Source organism: Sphaerodactylus townsendi, linkage group LG01 (assembly GCF_021028975.2).
Source record: "Sphaerodactylus townsendi isolate TG3544 linkage group LG01, MPM_Stown_v2.3, whole genome shotgun sequence".
Taxonomy (NCBI): Eukaryota; Metazoa; Chordata; class Lepidosauria; order Squamata; family Sphaerodactylidae; genus Sphaerodactylus; species Sphaerodactylus townsendi.
The window spans coordinates 161,322,613-161,341,017 of record NC_059425.1 but is presented as its reverse complement, the minus strand read 5'-3'; the positions used below and the strand labels follow the sequence as shown (position 1 = coordinate 161,341,017).

Here is an 18,405-nt window from a genome sequence, read left to right as displayed (position 1 = left end):
CCCTCCTGAATCTATTGTGTGTCAATTTCATCGGGTGACCTTGAGTTACAGAATTGTGGGAGAGGAAGGAAAAGTTCTCACTGGCTGATTTTTCATGGTAAAAATGCCCCGTTGTTAGCACGGAGAATACTCTGGTGCAGCCGGGAGTTCCTCATGGCTACCAATGCTGCAGCGTGTCTGCCATGTTGTTGCCTTGGCACCGCCCCACAGCATTGGCTTTGCTCCGTGAATTTCCAAAACCGCCAAATGTGAGGTTCTTTTGAAATGCTCCTTTGTTGCTCCGGTGGCTTCCGTTGCGGTGCAAAACTCCACGACAGCAGAACCAGGGGCATTTTTCCTGCCTCATCACTCTGGCCCGCCCCACCAATGAACTGGCACTGAGAATTGGTGCCCTCCCCCTCTTGCAGTGAAAAAAAAACATGGAGGGAGAAACCTTGGTTTTTAGACAGAAAAGCGACGTGTGCAGGCACCGCAAATGGGAGGGCACCGATTCTCTAGCACACGCAAGGATTTTAGACAAGGGGAGGCCCCAAGGATGCCGATTCTCAACGCCTGTTTCCTGTTCAGAGTCACTTTAAAAAATAGTGAAAGTGAGCGGGGGAAACAGGTGGAGATGCAGCCAATCAGAATGCAGGAAGCAGAAGTTGTCCGCACATGCGTGGAAGACATTGAGGAAGAGCTCGCAGTGCAAATGGAGAAGCACTGGGCTGATGAAGAAACAGCTGGGGCATGACGCACCGGCCCTGCCTCAAATCCCAGGAAGAACCAGGGAGCAGTGAAGAACCAGAAGCAGGGCAAAAAAGCGCCACGGCAGGTATGCTCCCAGATCTACCACAGGGCATTTTGACAGGGAAAAATCAGCCACTGCCTACTTTCTTTACTCTGTGAAAAAAATCATGAATTTCTAGTCGTGTCCCCTTGAAACATCTTTTGTTTTTCTAAACTGCAAAGCTCCACACTAAGGGCCTTTCCCCACTTACCTTAAGCCCCACGCTACTTGAGCAGAGTAGCGCGGGGTCCCCCGGCACTCCCCACGACAGGGGCGGCGACAGTGTGCAGCCGCCCCGATGCTGAGAACAGCGCGCGGCTTAGGGGGGATGGAAGAGAGTGGGGAAAGGCCCTAAGCTTTCTTCGTAGGAAAGGCCTTTCAGTACCTTAATCATCTTGGTTGCCCTCCTCAGAAGCTTTCTTTTTCTTTTTACCCATTGAAAACAGTGAGCAGTAGCAATCAATGATTACAAGAAATACCTCTCAAATGTCAACCCTAAAGAGAACTGTTTAGTGAATTTCCTGCAGAGTTAATGTGCCTCAGCAAGTGTCTGGTAGCCTTCAGAACCAAGAAATATATTGTTATCTTTTAAATCAGAGGCAGTGGAAAACCAAAAGCAAGTAGATGCCTTTGACTGGAAGCTATGAACTTACAAAAGTACAATACGGCCATCTTTGTCTTGGAAGCAGCTGACAGGAAATAAACCTGGGATGAACCCAAGGCTCTTGGTTTCCTTTCTACACTTACTATATGACATTCATTGCAAGCCTGCCTTCACCACTGGTGGTGAAAAGTGTTGGCAAGTTACAGCTGATTATGACAACTCTGTAGGGTTTTAAAGGCAAGAAGTGTTCTGAGGTAGTTTGCCATTGCCTGCTTCTTCGTCATGACCTTAGTATTCCTTTGAGAGTTTGCTAGCCAGAGCTGACCCCATGTAGCTTCTGAGATCTGGTGAGATCAAGCTAGCCTGGGATATCCAGGTCAGGATGTCTTAATCATTACTCAACTACATACATTCCATATTAATAACAAAGAAAAGATCTCCTCCACTCAACACCAGGGGTTGTTCAAATCCCAACTATGGGATTACATCTGGAAGCAATGCACTTCTGGGTCGTCTCCCCACTCCACCCCCTAAAAATCACATTTAGTTTTAGAAATAAGAAGTCAAAAACTGAATAATCAAGATAATTCTTTGTGTGGGGCACATTGTAGGCAAAAATATTACTGACCTTAATTGTTCCTATTTACTAATCAAATCATTCAATAGCATCTTGAAATCACCAGTCTGAAAATCCCTCCATTCTCCAGAACCGAAACAATTCCTTCCTCCACCAAAATCTTGAGGATAACTGTTGCCACCTTCCCCACAGATATTAAGCCCCTATCTAACCAAGTAGAGGAGAACTTTTCTTCTCCTTGCAATAGTTGGCAAGTGCTCTCTGTTTCCTTGCCTTCCTACACAGCACCCACAGACTGAGGTCTCTCTTCAGTCAAATGCAGCTTTATTTCCTTTCTCCAGTCACACTGAGGGTCTAACTACACGATAAATTCTCTTAGCCTACCAATCAGTTGGACTGTTGGGATGTAGGAACATGGGGGAAGGGGAGAAGTGACATTAGTGATGTCAGCTACATTACTACATCACTTCCAGGTAAAACCATACCGTTTCCAGCAATTCCTAGAACTACCAATTGTCACTTCCAAGTTCTAGCTGAAGTGATGTACTGACACAGAGGCTGGCAATTTTTTTGTTTTATTTTTATTTCTCCCACAATCATTCAGAGAGCTCCACTATTAAAAAAAAATAGTAAGAATAATGGAGTTACAGAGATATCTCTTACCCTACCCATGATTCTTGTCCTGAGACAGATTTTTTGGATACTCTAATAAAGGCAACTCTGCATTCACATCACTTTTGTAAATGCAGAACTGTTCCTTTTTCTAAAAAGGAATGGGCAAATCTTTAGAGGCCAGGTGAGCACAATCTACGAGATCCCTGCGCCATATATTTTTCTGCTTTAAGTTGAACTGCCCTGTTGTCATGGCACAGCTTGGCTGGCAGATGAAGACCTAATGCTGGAGATGATGGACCCTAACAGGTCAGCAATGGGGAGTTGATACAGTACAGTAAACCTTTATTAGGCATAAAGGGAGGTTGATACTTAAGTGGGAGATGAGAAAGTCGTGGAAATGGAAGGAAGGGGAGAGGAAGATAGTCTAGAAGGAAATGAAAGACATCCATGGGCAGATTTTGCATGTAAAGACCAAATTGCATTCTGTACCCAAAACGAACCAGCCCAATCATTGGCTAGGTACATACACTTTCCATAAAATTAAAATTGTTACCACCCCACCCCCTTAAACTCCTCTACGTCATATCCCCCAATTTCATGTCAAGTTACTAGGTTAGTACTAAGTGGTAGTCTGGTTAGTCTCATCAAGTTTGCATATTGTTAGAAGAGTTAAAAGGATTAATTGCCATTTCTAAAAAAAAATTGGGGAAAGAGTAACTGTTCTACCTGTCTGAAGCAGGATACTGAGAAGACGGCTGCGGACAAGAACTAGATAGCGCTCCCTCTGCTGGAGCGGTAAAATGAGAGGACTTCCCTGTGCAAGCTATAGGTTTACTGGACAAGGCCACGAACAGTAAAAGAGAGAAAAACGAGGCATGATTATTCACAATATGCTCCGGTTGACATTTGCTTGTTGGAATGCTCAGATGGCCCACCGGGAAAAAAAGGAACACAGTTTTCACAGCAGAGCTGAGTTACCAGGTGTCGAAGCCAAGAACTGTCACAGGCAGACAAGCAGAAGGGCAGAAGTACAGTTCAAAAGGCCACCAAACACCACACGCATAAAAACGCCTAACAAGCCTGTGCTATTACAGACCTCATTCTGGTGTGTGGGAAATGATAATTAACACCAGGAAGCAAGGTGTTTTCTTCTGCTGCAATACCACAGAAGTTGAAAAAAAAAATGACAGAGCAAACACACAGCTAGACAGATGTTAAATTACAAAGCAAACAGACAGATAGGGGTAATCTAAAATATATAGGCAGATTTGCCACTCTGCCACCATTTAAATATTGATTTAACAACAAGGTTAAGGTGTTGTACATATCAAATTCAACAGAGCTCTACAATTATTTAAAATTATTTTTTGAAAACAAGTTTGAAAATGAAAGAGAATGTTTCATTTCTTTGGCTCATGAACTATCCCGCTTTTCTACACGTTACCCTCAGCTCAAATCTTTCTGCTAGAATTACAACCACACTAATCAAGGAAAATTATTCTAAACTAGCAATAAAGCCCGTTGTCTGAAAATATCCAACAGGCTCTAGAAAACTAATCCTCCCAAGGCAAGACGTGTATGGAACATATCTACAGGAAATAGCGCCCGGCGCAAATGCTGAAATTGTACCCCCCTCCAAACATCCCAGTGTTGCCAAGCAGGGACAACAGGGTATCCCCCCCCCAATCTTAATAGGCACCCCTCATTTGCAAAAAGCTGGATCCAGCTTTGCAAGTTAGGAGAGAGAGCCAGTAGGGTGCCTGTGAAGATGGGGAGAGTTCTCCCTCTCTTCACAGACACTCTCATCCCCATTAGCAAAGATGGATTAGCTTTGCAAATCTAATAAAATAAAATAAATATTGCTGTGTATAGTATGTATAATCTGTTTGTGGTATGTCCTGTTCTCATTGCTTTGTTTTTATACTTACATGACAACATTTTTGCATTAACAGATCTCTAATATTAAGTCTTGTTTCAGACTGCTGTAATACTACCGGTAGTCCTATTATATTATTTAATAAATGTTAACTGCATTAACAGGCACTATGTAATCCATGTTGAGTCTCAGAGTAAAAGGCAAACTATAAAAAAGTAATAATAATAATAGTAATATATCAAAAAGTTGCCACCTTAATTCTTGAATGTAATATGCAAATTGAGCCCTGATATGCACAACACTAGAAGTATGGTGCAATCAACCACATTTCAGCTGCTTAAATCTGTTCATACTAGACAATTGGGCTGCCACAAATCAGGCCTGTGTCCACCATAATGTCTGACCTGTTTGGCCCTAAGTCAGGCATGTAAGATATTCTGTACCTTTGGATGGGAGACCATTCTCCATCTGAGTGGTGGTGAGGAAGTACACTGATTGAAGAAGAATTTATATCCGGAAGTTCATCTCTGTTCAAGTCAGGGACAGATGTTCTGAGCATAAAACAAACCAAAAAAAATCCAAATGTTTTTTAAATGGCCACCACTTCTGTCTTTCTTCACAGCTAGAACAGTATGTCGATGTTTAAAAATGACCCCCAACCAACTTACACTACTGCCTGTACTGTTAAACAGAATGCCAGGTCAGAGACAACGTCCAGGTTCAAATGGGGACCCAAAGAGATTTATATTGTTTTCTCCTCCATTTTTTTCCCACAACAATCCTGAGGTAGGTGAGGTGATTGACTAAAGCAGGGGTCCCCAAACTTTTTAAACAGGGGGCCAGTTCACTGTCCCTCAGACTGTTGGAGGGCTGGACTAAAAAAAACTATGAACAAATTCCTATGCACAAATGATTGTAAAATGTTTGATTTCACCTTTCAGCCTTTCTGTCATGGTCTATTTTTAGAACAGTGACCAAAGTATGTCAAGTACAGGGTGGGCTCCAAATATTGTTGGGGAGGCTGTGGAATACCTTCCCCTGTAAACAAAAAAGCAGAACTTTCCCAATGAAGCATTCCATCTAACCCAGGATCAGGTATCTTCCTGGGCTCTTTCCTCCCTAGCAGCCAGTGATCGATTCGCCAGCCTGGCTGATGCCAATGGGAGTGAGGCGGAACAGAAAGCCTGAGAGCAGCACATGGAGTAGCTGAGAGGGAAGGGCGGAGCAGGCGTTGCCACATGTAAGTTTCCAACTCTGGGTCAGAAAATTCATGGAGATTTGGGGGTGCCATCATGTAACTGCAATCAACAGCCATTGGAGCCGATTCCTCCTCTCCCTCGAGCCCCCACTGCATTGAATGGAGCCATCGCCGCCATGCCTGGCGGGCCGGATAAATGCTTTCAGGGGGCCACATTTGGCCCCCGGGCTGTAGTTTGGGGACCCCTGGACTAAAGTAACCAAGTCAACCAACTGACTTCCATGGCAAAGTTGGGATTCGAACTTGAGTTTCCAAGGTTCTAGTCCAGGAGTCTTCAAACTATGGCCCCCCAGATGTTCATGAACTACAATTCCCATCAGCCCTGCCACTTGGCCATGCTGGCGGGGGCTGATGGGAATTGTAGTCCATGAACATCTGGAGGGCCATAGTTTGAAGACCCCTGTTCTAGTCCAACACTGTAACCGATATACTATCTGTCCACTACATTTTTATCATGTCATTTCTCTGCATAGCTTTCTCTTCTCTTTTTTTTTACCTCCACAACAACCCTGTCAGGTAGATTAGTCTGAGAGACTACCCAGAATGTTTCATGGCAGAACAGGGATTTGAACCTAGATCTTCCTGATCCTAGTCCAGCCATGTTATATATTACATCACAATACCTTGCATTATCTAGCAGCTCATTTTCTTCATCTGAACTCAGTTCTATAGAAAACATGTTTTCTTCTTCCGTGGTATCTATATTGCTATCTCTTCTTGTAATGTCTATCCTGTGGGTGGATTTCCTCCTCCTCTTTCTTCGTTTCTTCACAGAGCTGCCTGAAGAAGTGGGTTCCAATGTGGTTGGAGAAGCAGAGTCCGCGGCTTGGGTAGGGCTGGATAAATCCACATTTCGCATTCGGTCGATGGAATTTCTTTTCAACTGCGATTCCATGAGAGCTGCTCCATCAGATAGAATGGGAGATGTAGCCAGGTGGTACGGAATTGTATCCTAGAGAAAGGAAAAAACAAACCAGTGCCTTACTTTCAGAGGCGTAGCTCCAAGGGGACAGGGGGCGTAACGCACTGGGTGTGGACCTCTGTGGGGGTGGGGCAAGGGCGTTCTGGGGGTGGGGCATTCCAGGGCGGAGGACGCACCGGGCGCTTTCCCCCCTTGCTATGCCTCTGCTTACTTTCCTATCAGTGGAAATCTGACATTTGTGCAGAACAATTCTGTTCATGCAGAACAACCCAGAAAAACTCATATTTATCTGAAAGGAAGACTACAGTTGTCTCTACACACGCTGTCAATAAATAGAGGGGGCTCTCTTAAATTCACACAGAAGTGATGGTTATGTATAAGTCATGAAAAAGCTTTAGTGTATAATCCTTTCGAGGAACATTCAGGGCTGTCTTCCTTTCAAGTAAATATGATAATAAAGACTTATGCTCACATACTCACAATAGATTTTAAACAAGAAATTCTATTGCAAAATTATGCCTTTCTGGTTTTACAGGACTTCAGGATAAATATAGACTCATGACGTGTCCCTAATTCTGTTTCTGTGGAAGCTAAGTCTCACTGATGACAGTGGATTTATTACCAAGTCTGTAAGCAAAGGCAGTAAAATTCTATACAGATGTACTGCAGTGTAAGCCCAGTGGGGTAACTTTGTAGGACTGAACATTCCACATACACAGGCTGACCACTCTCTACGACAGTGGTGGCGAACCTTTGGCGCTCCAGATGTTATGGACTACAATTCCCATCAGCCCCTGCCAGCATGGCCAATTGGCCATGCTGGCAGGGGCTGATGGGAATTGTAGTCCATAACATCTGGAGCGCCAAAGGTTCGCCACCACAGCTCTAAGACAACGAGCTACATCCTCCTCACATAGCACAGCAGATATCCCATAATGAATGCAAAATTATTACCATGTTTCAGGGATCACAATGTCTCATGAATGTTAATGTGCTCACCTTGTCATTACATGTTTCCTCAACAAAAAAGGCTTCTCCATTGTCCCCTAATTTCATGTGCAAATCTATGGCTTCTCCATTAATTTCTATGTCCACCTAGAACAAAAGACATTTTAAGAAATATATTCATAACTGCAATTACCTGCATAGAACCAGGGGGAAAGGTTGTACAATTATTTAATGTAACCACTAGATATCACTGACTGCTAAACATGACGCTAAAGATTTTAATGAGCAAGGACATTGACAATGAACTTTTATACATGTGCTAATTCATACAACAGCAATGCTTAGCATATGTGCATGGGTCAAGTAGCCATAACTCTTCACATATATTTTCTTATCCCGCATACCAGTCATGCAAGGTAGGTCAGGATCTTCATACCTCACTATCACCATAGAAGGTGAGAAAATGGATGCTTATCTAAGACCATTCAGTAGATTTGAGGATGAGGCATGATTTGACTTTTCCACTCATAATTGCATTGGGACAAGATCCAACCGAACTTCATTAACTAACAACTCCTGAGGGTCAGCTAGTCAAAGATAAGCACTTTGAAATCCCCTTATAATCAATGGGAGATTAAATATATGACTAATCCTATTAAATTCCCATTGAATCCAAGGCCCTTAGAAGTGCTTAAAATGGCCATTAATAAGCGGTAAACTCAACAAACCGACAAATTCGTATTCATAGCTCAATGCTAGGTTTGTATTTTAATAGATATAATAATCATACAATCAACCTGCAACATAATGGCTTGAATTCACCACTAGGAGAATTTCCACCAGAATGAGTATCAAAAAACTCTACAGAATGCTGTTCCTGGAGGTACTTTATGCCTCCCAGAAGCCGAGGATCAGCAAAAGAGGGATATGAGAAAGGCAAAAATCCCTCTGTCCGTGACCATTATCACCACACTGGGTTTTGCTGTTTGGAGAAAAATCTCAGACTACTTTGTTAAAGATGCACAATGCCTTTTCACAAGCAAGGACTGCAGAAACTTGATAAACAAAAAATGCACGAGGAGACTTCTGATCTTACCACTTTTTCCTTTGAACGCAAAACTCCCATCTTTCCAAAGCGTACATGAAAAGGGGAACAGTGAAGATTTCCATCAGGCTGGCGGACAACAATGATGTCAATACACCCAGACAACGTGGCAGGATTTAATCCTTTATAGAGTTCTTTCACGGTCACAAAAACCTGGCCCGCTAACTGCCCAACGTAATTCATGGTTTGTGCCTGCAGAGGGGAAGAAAGACAGAAAGAAGAAACACTTTAGAAGCTAGAAACTGACTCCTTCGCTTACTTAGAGATGCGGAAACTCCTTTTCAGAACTAAGAGCAGTCTCTCAATAGACTCTGGAGTTCTGTTTGTTCTTGAAATAATTATACAATCTAGAAGAGGGATCTACAGTCTAGATGTCTGCAAGCTCTTGGCCCCAGTCTGACCATTTGAGGGATATGATCTAGCTTCCCAGTTACCAAATCAGAGGCAAGAACAGGGTGTGAAAGGAAAGATCATTTATACTTCAGTGGGCAACTCTGTGGCTAAGATAGAATCCTTGATTGCATTATCAAAGCAATCTGGGTTATTGACTGAGGAAATGGGTGCACAAACAGCAGGAAAATCACGGGGTGTATTAAAATAGGTGAGAGCTACACAAGATCACTGCCTTGCTTTTGGACTGTTTGCTTTCATTTCAGTGGGGCAGGCACTGGGGATTGGGGCTGCAAAAGACTATGACAACAGTGTAAAACACAAAAGCATAATGTTACAGTACTTGAAGGTCCTGACTTGCGTAACCAAACACTTGGCAGACAGACAGGCTCACTCACCAATGACAGTGCTGCACTCAGGAAATGGGAGGGGGTAGGAATATTAAATCCTCATGGCATTAAGTTAAGGACATGACAGTCAGCAGCATCATGAACCAGGGAGGTCTATTTCATAGCTGCTATTTTAATTTGTGATTATTTTATGTTGGTTTTTAAACATTTCTTTATATTGCTTTAATTGTCTTTAAGACTCTGCCTGTGCTTTTTCTGAATAGATGGACAGCCTCTGACGTCTTTACTTTCTGGAGAGCACCTAGAATAAGGTGACCAGATTTTCACGTTTTAAACGCAAGATGCGCGCGCGCACGGCCACAGGAGTGCACTGCCTTTTGGGGCGCTCCCCGGTTTCCCGCCCTGTGACAGGGCAGGAAACCGGGAGCTTCCCAAAAGGCAGTAAGCGCTCCTGCTGCCTAAATCTTGTGAGTTGCCGTACTGCCTTCTGGGGCGCCCCCCTGTTTCCCGCCCTGTAACAGGCGGGAAAAGGGGGGTGCCCCAGAAGGCAGTGCGGCAGCCTTCCAAAAATCAGGAGAATTAAAGAACCCTGTGAGACGCGGGACAAATTGGTCAAAAGCGGGATTGTCCCGCCTAAAGCGGGACGTCTGGTCACCTTGACCTAGAAGCCACCTCCTTTAAAGACATAACCCAGAAAGGTTGTTTTGGGTGTCTGGAGTGAAAAGAGGTAGCCTTTTTAAGACATCCCACACATGTCTTTTTTTTATGCTGTGAAAAATGGACCATTAAATCTAATCAATAAATAAAAATAGAATGCCATCTATTACTTGGCACAAGATTATATACCGATCTCTCGATCTCTCTCTTTCTCAATTCAACAAACATATGTCTGCAATCTCACTCTAGATATCAAACATCTCCAGAAACACAGGAAGTAGCACCATCTATCTGGAGATGAACCCATGGACTTCAATGGACTTTGGGCCAAACTAGATGATACATGTGACCTAAGTTGTGTTGGGGTTTTCTCAGTCCAACTTGTAACAGATGCCATTGAAGAACTAATGTTCCTAAGCATGCCAGAGCCAGATTTTGCTGAAGAGTACAACACAGAGGAGGAGATGCTTCAGCCTTCTATCCTGTGCTTTTTCCCCCAAGCCAAAATGGCTGATGTGAGGACCAGCATGCCCCACAGCATGTGCAGCCCCACACACTGCAGCATATGGAGCCCACAGGGTGGGGGGGGGCAGAAAGCCCCATCATGGTCATGTCAGCCATATTTTGTTTGGCCCTTAGAAAGTTTTAACTTTGTTCATGGTTGCAATGTGCAACCGCAGCTCTTTGGACTCTTTTTTCTCCGACTTCCTGCTGTCTACTCATGGTCATGTGTGAAAGGTACAAAAAGAAGCCTGCTTTCATTAGCAGGCAAGAGAGAGAGAGAGAGAATGACAGGATCTGGCAGGAAGAGTCTTTTCTCTGCTTGAACTGAAGGCAGAAAGGCAGCACTTTTAAAAAGGATACTGCAGCGTAATGGCCAGAAACTGGAGGAAGATTAGACAAAGCTTTCAAGGTCCAAAACAGGAAAAGATATCTCTTTGTACCTTTCATAATTTCCTCAAGAGGAAGAAAACAGAGAAAACCAGGAGGAGGATAAGGACAGCCAAAGACTGAGGAGAACTCAACTCCTTTGTCTACCATTGTAACGAGTGATCTTCAATATAGTTGCCACCAACACCATCCCTGGCCAGGGTGAAGCAGCAGCAGGAAAAATTGAAGCAACATTCACAGACCTCTACGTGATATTGGGAGTTACTGGTGTCATCAAATATTGATATGTAGTATTCTCAGAGCTTTGTGGATGTGTGAGCTGCAACCTCATTAACCCTGATGACCAATAGTTAGTTGCAGACACAGTGGAATAACTATGAACTAGCAGTTAACTTCCTTAAGGCTCCATTTGTTCCTTTATTATTTTTTCTCCTCACGAAACCAGATGAAACACACAGCCGAACACCACACAAAGCAGGGTTTTCCCCCAACCTGACCTGTCACAGGTGAGAGAACTGCCTGAACCAGCTGATCTTCATTAAGAATGTCCCCTCTCATCTGACCTCTTGGCCAAGAAACACAAAAACCTGAACTTTGAACATGCAACAGCTTCAACTGAAGAATCCTCCCAAACTTTTACACAGGCAAATCTGGCTTTGCCAGGGAAATATAAACTTTTTCCAACATTTCGGTCATGTGAGCTGGGAGCCTGCCAACTGTGTGCACAGGTACAGGGTGCTGCATGTGATTCTCCCAATATATATGATTGCTATTTTGTCTGAAAGGGGCAGCACACATTTTCAGCCTCAGTCCGTTAGAAGGCTATAATGTAAAAGGGCTATACACAACAGGTACACCCAATGAGTCCCAATTCCATGAAGTTTGCAACTCAAATGTGTCCTCACTTCTTGTTCATACTTCTGGAAAATGCTCTGTTTGCACATTTTAAAAAAATAAATATTCCAGCTTTTTAGTACCCAGTCTTATCTTGGAAAGAAATAATTGCTCAGGGGTAAAATGCACATTTTCCATGCAGGAAGCTCCAAGTCCTGGCCCCAGAATCCAAGATTAAAAGCATGGCAGGTAGAAGAACTGGGAAATACCTTAGGAAGCTGCAGCCAGCCAAAGTAGACAATAGCTATCTAGACAGACCAATGGTCCAACAGACATCCCAATCCAAAATGGGGGGCGGGGGGGCAGGGTGTAGAGCAGTGTCCAGGGATGGAGCTGCTGTGCCGCCTCCAGAGGCAATCAGTGGTGTAGTTGCCAGGGAGAAGCCCATAGCAAAAAATGACTTATGCCACTTGTTTTGGTGGTGTAAGTCTGTGCTGCTGTAAGGGGGCGTTCCCGGACCAAAAATGCACTGATAACACCCCTCCACGCCAGCGCAGGCATTTGCCACAGTGGCCAGCCACTACAGGACCCAGCTTCCAGGTTTGGGTGCTGCAGTGGCTGGCGGCCAGGGTAAATCATTCAGCGCCAGCATCCATGCCACTTTATTTGGAATGAGAGGCACAGATGCTGGCACAACCCTTCCACCACTTGCAATGCAGCTACAAAACCCGCCCGCCCCCCTTTTTAATTACATAGTAAGTATAAGTCACTTTCATATGTTTACATCCAAAATGGAAAATTTCCATCAAGCTAGCACGAAGTCTATGCAAAACTCCATTATGAAAATAGATGATTGAATATGCTGGGCTTCTGCATCCCACCTTCATAATATCTGGTACAGGTAAATTATATGAAAAACAAAAGGTAATATGGCTGTGGTGCAGCTAGAAACAAATTCAAGCTGAAGCTTAGTACTGTATGGTATGCAAAGCATATGAATCACACTCATTTGCCTCTAAAATAGGGTTGCACAATTTGTGCCTCATGAGCCATTTATTATGGACTACCAGTAGCTTGATAACCCTGTTTTTTGTAGCTTGAGGCACACAGCAAGACAGTAAATTTGTATTACTTACATCCTGTTTTTCTCCCCAGTGGGGATCCAAGGTGGCTTACAACACCATCCCTCCCTTCCTCTATCTTATCCTCACCACAACAACCCTGTGAACTAAGTTAGGCTGCAGAGAGTGACTGGCCCAAAGTCACCAATCAGTTTCCTTGGGGGTGGGGATTCAAACCTGTGTCTCTCCAATCTGTACAGCACTGCAGCTATGACATCACTACCATGTTTCTGGTGAGCTACCACATAAGACTGGCAGGCTGCTTTCCACTTACTTTAATCTAGTGACTGCTCAGCTGCTCTAGCACCGAAGGTTGGAAAGGCTGCAACTGTCTGCATGCAGTTGGAATGAGCAACTTAGCATGTCACTATAAGGGTATATAAGTGATATCTCTAAGAGTACATAAGTGATATCTCTGAAAGGGGATATTCTTCTCTTTGCCTGAACCTGGGAGTTGCCCTCTGACCCCTCTTCTTTCCCTGTCAGTAACCACTGTTTCTTTGCCTCATTTCCATTGTTTCTTTGCCTCATTTCCCAATATATGCACCCAATATATGCAACCTTACAGAACAGAGTGTAGGCAGCCACAGTGGCAGTGGTGTACCAGGCACTGGCCCCCCATGTGACAAAATGGTGTGAGCCCGAGTTGCACACCGTTGAGCCCTGCCCCCTGGCCTCCCTGCAGGTGGGCTCCTGCTATCCCCAGGGCCTGGGGAAGGCAGGAGCCATCCTGCAGGGATGCCAGGGAGCGGGGCTCGACAGTGTGCGGCCCAGGAGCTGGCCTGTTGCTGCGGCGACCGTTCGAGCCCTGCCCCGCTCCAGCCCTGCTCTTCCCTGGCCTCCCTGCTGGCTCCCTAGCACCAGTAAGTGGGGCAGGGGCACAGGGAGCCAGGTGTGGGGCACGGGGATGCGGTCATGCCCCCAGGTGCAGTTTAGCCTCAGTACGACACTGCACTGTGGTGAAGTGGTTAGAAGAGGGGTCACCAACATGGTGACCTTGACACCCTCCAACACTTTCCTGGTGCCTGTTTTTAGAAAGTGGGGTTTCTACTCAACAGGGCTTCTGCTTGGCCACTGGAGATCTGAGAGAATTAAAATAATATGGTTTTGGTGCCAGCTGCCAGAACAGTGTTAGTTTTATTCTCTCTCTCTCTCTCTCTTTCTCTGCTCTTTCCCAGTGTAAAATTTTAAAATTACTGATCTTGTCTCTTGCACTTGGGCTTCTGTTGTGTGTGGCTCCGCCTCTCACAGTGGCCATTTTGTGGCTGGACCCATCACTTTGGGTCAGAATTCCAGAGGCACCCACAGTCTCAAAAGGTTTTTGAGTAGGATCTGAGAGAAGAAAACCCAGCTTGAGTGTATCCTGGTCTAAGCCCACAGTCTGCTTGCTGTGCTTTCTTTCCATAAAATCAATTTCACTTGAATTATTAAACAGGAGCTCTTCTACAAGCCTACTCACTGGTGCTTTCCTGTATCCACTTTCACTGCCAAGGGAAGCCGTAGCTGATTCAGCATCCTTGATAGATTTATGTGTCAAAGTGGTGATAATGGGAAGGAAACGCTTTATTTGAAAGTTCCCTGGATGAATATTTTCAAAACGATGATTAAATACTGCTATGTTTGGGCAGAATCTGCCATCGTAGCTGCATCATTCAACTTCCAAGAGTTCATACCCTTAAATTCTCAGATAGCATTTATGAATCCCTGGTCATTATTATCAAAACAGTGGATCAAACTATCACTTCAGATGTTTTAAAACAGCAGATTTTGGTGTCCAAGAGCGTCTAATGGGCAAAAAGTGGGGATCCCATTACATTCACCTAAGCACAGAGCATTTTCCCAGCACAAGAAGGTCTCCTCCAAGCCAAGTGGTAGAATCCAACCCCTTAATGGATTGTGTTTTGTCAACATGACCAACAAAAAAACTCACCCAAGAAGTAAAATGCAGTTACGTTGTTTACAGTTTGCTTAACATTATGAGAGTTAGTGGGGAAAAAATCATAGGAGAGTCACTTCAAAGAGATCACAATCTACAGAAAGCTCCTCAGATTATGCCATTCAGGGGCTTCATTTGCAGTGTTTTGGTTTTGATGTGTCAATGCTTTGTAATGTGGAAGCACTCAAGGGTTTTCCATATTACACAGCCACAAACCAAAGCTAGAAAGGGAATGTAACCAACAAGCAGCTACAGCAAACCATGGACTTCCACTGATACCAAAATTTCCAGACTTGTGTTTCTCTCATTCACATTTTCTATTTTTTATTGGAAAGTTAAATAAATCTTCGGTATATATCTCAGAAACTATAACATGTGAACCATCCCTAATGCCTCTTGTACAGAATAGTAGGTTGAAAGAAGGCCCAAATCACCAGGCACTTGTACATACTTTTTAAAAAGCCTGTCAAAAAAAAAAAACACCCACCTTCTTCAACTTTGTCTTACAAATTGTAATGTTTACATTAATCAATTTATTGAATGCCTTCGTGCCCCATTTATTTTATTTGTACTAGAGGAAATTTCACTCAGGGTAACATACAAACCATAAAATAAAGCTATAATACCGTTAACAGAAATATGATAAACATAAAAAAGAAGCTGGGGAAAAGACTGTATCATTTAAAGTGCTGCCGAAATAATCAACTCTAGTCACAGTAGGCAAGTAGCCAAATTCCAATATCACATTTTATAGTGCTATGACTTTTTTTCCATTCTAGTAAAACAATGGACACAGTTACAGATCTGCCTGCTTCACTGGAAGAAAATCACTGAGGGAATACAGATGGCCATTAACAGAGCAATAATTCACCTTACTGTGCAACTGACCATGTAGCAGCAGTGGCGTAGTGGTTAAGAGCAGGTGCATTCTAATCTGGAGGAACAGGGTTTGATTCCCAGCTCTGCCGCTTGAGCTGTGGAGGCTTATCTGGGGAATTCAGATTAGCCTGTGCACTCCCACACACGCCAGCTGGGTGACCTTGGGCTAGTCACAGCTTTTCGGAGCTCTCTCAGCCCCACCCACCTCACAGGGTGTTTGTTGTGAGGGGGGAAGGGCAAGGAGATTGTAAGCCCCTTTGAGTCTCCTATAGGAGAGAAAGGGGGGATATAAATCCAAACTCTTCTTCTCTTATAGAACAGCTGTGTTGATCACTGCTAGTTTATATAGTTTTAGGCTGATTCATGTGATCTGTCAGTGGCTGTTACCCACAAGAGCTACATAGTGCCATATCCAGAGGCAGTATAACTGATACTCAGATGTCGTAGAAAAACACAGGTCATGAAAGTTGCCTTTATGCTCTGTCTGTGAGGTTCCCCAAGACATCTATCTAGGGCACAAGCAGAATAATGCACTTCCAATCCACTTTCACAATTGTTTGCAAGTGGATTTTGCTATTCCGCACAGTAAAATCCAGCTGCAAAGTGCATTGAAAGTGGATTGAAAGTGCATTATTCTGCTTGTGCAGAAGAGGCCTAGCTGCTGCAGATCTGAAGGACATTTGTTCTAATCCAGCTCAATGATTCAGTCATCTCTATCCCCTTGGTCACATTTCCATACTTGATGAGAAATACAGGAAAGTAGAGGAGTTTAAAAAAGCAGGACTGGATCCAGCTGAATATTTCCACTGAAGGAAAGGAGACAATTTTAGGAGATTACCCTTCCTCTGCGGATCCCTCCCCCCCCACCCCCCCACACTGATCTTGAAGTCACCTGCACATCAGGAGCAGCATTTGTGACTGTAGCAGGAGGGAGAAGGTAAGGAAGGTCTGGTCTACTGACAGAAATCCCCTCTGTCAGCAGAGAGTCTGGGGGGTTCAAACCATCTCTTGGTATCCATACAAATGCCATTTTACCACACATCTGTACCACATGTGCACTCTGTAGTAAAAAACTGTTAAACAGAACGAAGAAAACCATCAAGCTATTCCCAAAAAAGAGGGATCACGGCCAGCTTGCCACACAATTACATGAACAGCATGGTAAGTGACCACTTGGTAAACAGTCTTAAGGGTGTTGACTTAAGGGTGATTTACCACCCTTATTGGCTTAAGGGTGATTTACCACAAGTGATAGCCAAAGGCATTAGCTATGAATATTCAAACTTGGGATGACGCAATCCCACCTGTAAAGGTTTGTGTAAATGGTATTATTTTCTTACAAGTGGCATTACATCCTATGAGCCACTGTTAGACTACTGATCTATATAATCTCTTCAAGATCATCAGTGCTATAACACTAACACCATAAACAGGCCACAGATTTTTTTTAAATGGTCCTAGATCTCAGTAATCAGTGGTGGGATTCAGCAGGTTCACACCACTTCGGCAGAACCGGTTGTTAAAATGGTGCTTGTAAACAACCAGTTGTTAAATTATTTGAATCCCACCACTGGAACCGGTTGTTAAATTATTTGAATCCCACCACTGTCAGTAATGCCTCTACAGCAGTCCCAAATTGTGTACCTGGAGCAACTGATGCACCACAAGAGGGGTGGAAGCATACCTTGAAAAGTTCAGACATGTGCTGTATACAACCACCACTCCATTACTGTCAGGAGAAGGAGGCTCCATTCAGGATGGATTGCCCCATGCTCTGCCCCATGAGGCATCCCACAAGGAAGGAGGAAAGAACCCCTGGATTTCTTTGAGACAGTCCATTTTACAACCAATAGGTGCAAGGAAATCCCAGAGCATCATGGTTATTGAGAAATAGAAACGCTATCCTAAGTCTTGAACCGATTGATTGGGCAGAGCGCGGTGTGGAGAAGTGTGGTTATCAGGGTTTCTTGCAGCTGCAAGGGGAATGCTCCTAATTGTTCTGGGAAGTATCTGAGAAAACAAAAAACATTTATTGTTTGGAATGCTAAACGAAGCATGCCCTAAATCGGGAAGGGTGACTTCCGTATCAAACATTACGGAATAGGTTTTAAAAGATCAAGACAAACTAAAACCGACAGAAACAGGAAGATGAACAATGTGTGACATCTCCAAGCCAGTGGATTGAGGGGTTCATTAGAGGGGGAAGTACTCTAATAGTAATAGCATTACTATTGGTTATCTAAATATGTATTTATTCAGTTACTTGATATTCCCATCCTGTCACACAGAAACTGATGTGACAAGAATGAAACTAGGAGACACAACCAGGAAGTAATTGTGTAAAGTTTCTTAGGAGTTTTAAAACAAACCAAGAAAACTAAATCTTGAAATTGCCCCATCTCCTCAGTTTCAAGACGCTCGGCCAGTTAAAAGGAAAGTCTCATCAAACCTGTCCCTCCCGTGGAAAGGAGTCCTTACTGCATCCTTTCGCTCTCACAAAGTATATGAAAGCCATACAGGATTTTCCAAATCAAAAACAACTGTTCACTGGTACAACCAGGTCTATTTATCCAGCCCAGTGAATAAGGGCGTGTTTGGATTTTATAAATACAATTACAGACTATGTGACACACCAAGGCAATCTGGTTTTTTTTATTGCTTGTCCCACAGAAT

At 43.8% G+C, this 18,405-nt stretch overlaps 1 protein-coding gene across 4 annotated transcripts in view; it reads right to left on the bottom strand.

Annotated features, from left to right (window-relative positions):
* Positions 1-18,405, bottom strand: part of LPIN1 (lipin 1) — a 110,020-nt gene that overhangs the window by 25,472 nt on the left and 66,143 nt on the right. For 3 of the 4 annotated variants that reach the window (XM_048498772.1, XM_048498745.1, XM_048498764.1), the window contains 5 exons: positions 8,666-8,866; positions 7,621-7,716; positions 6,323-6,651; positions 4,885-4,992; positions 3,292-3,399 (listed from right to left, as the gene is read on the bottom strand). In XM_048498772.1, the coding sequence (XP_048354729.1) occupies positions 3,292-3,399; positions 4,885-4,992; positions 6,323-6,651; positions 7,621-7,716; positions 8,666-8,866 (842 nt within the window). The remainder of the gene's footprint in view (positions 1-3,291; positions 3,400-4,884; positions 4,993-6,322; positions 6,652-7,620; positions 7,717-8,665; positions 8,867-18,405) is intronic. The other variant, XM_048498754.1, reaches the window with a different exon arrangement.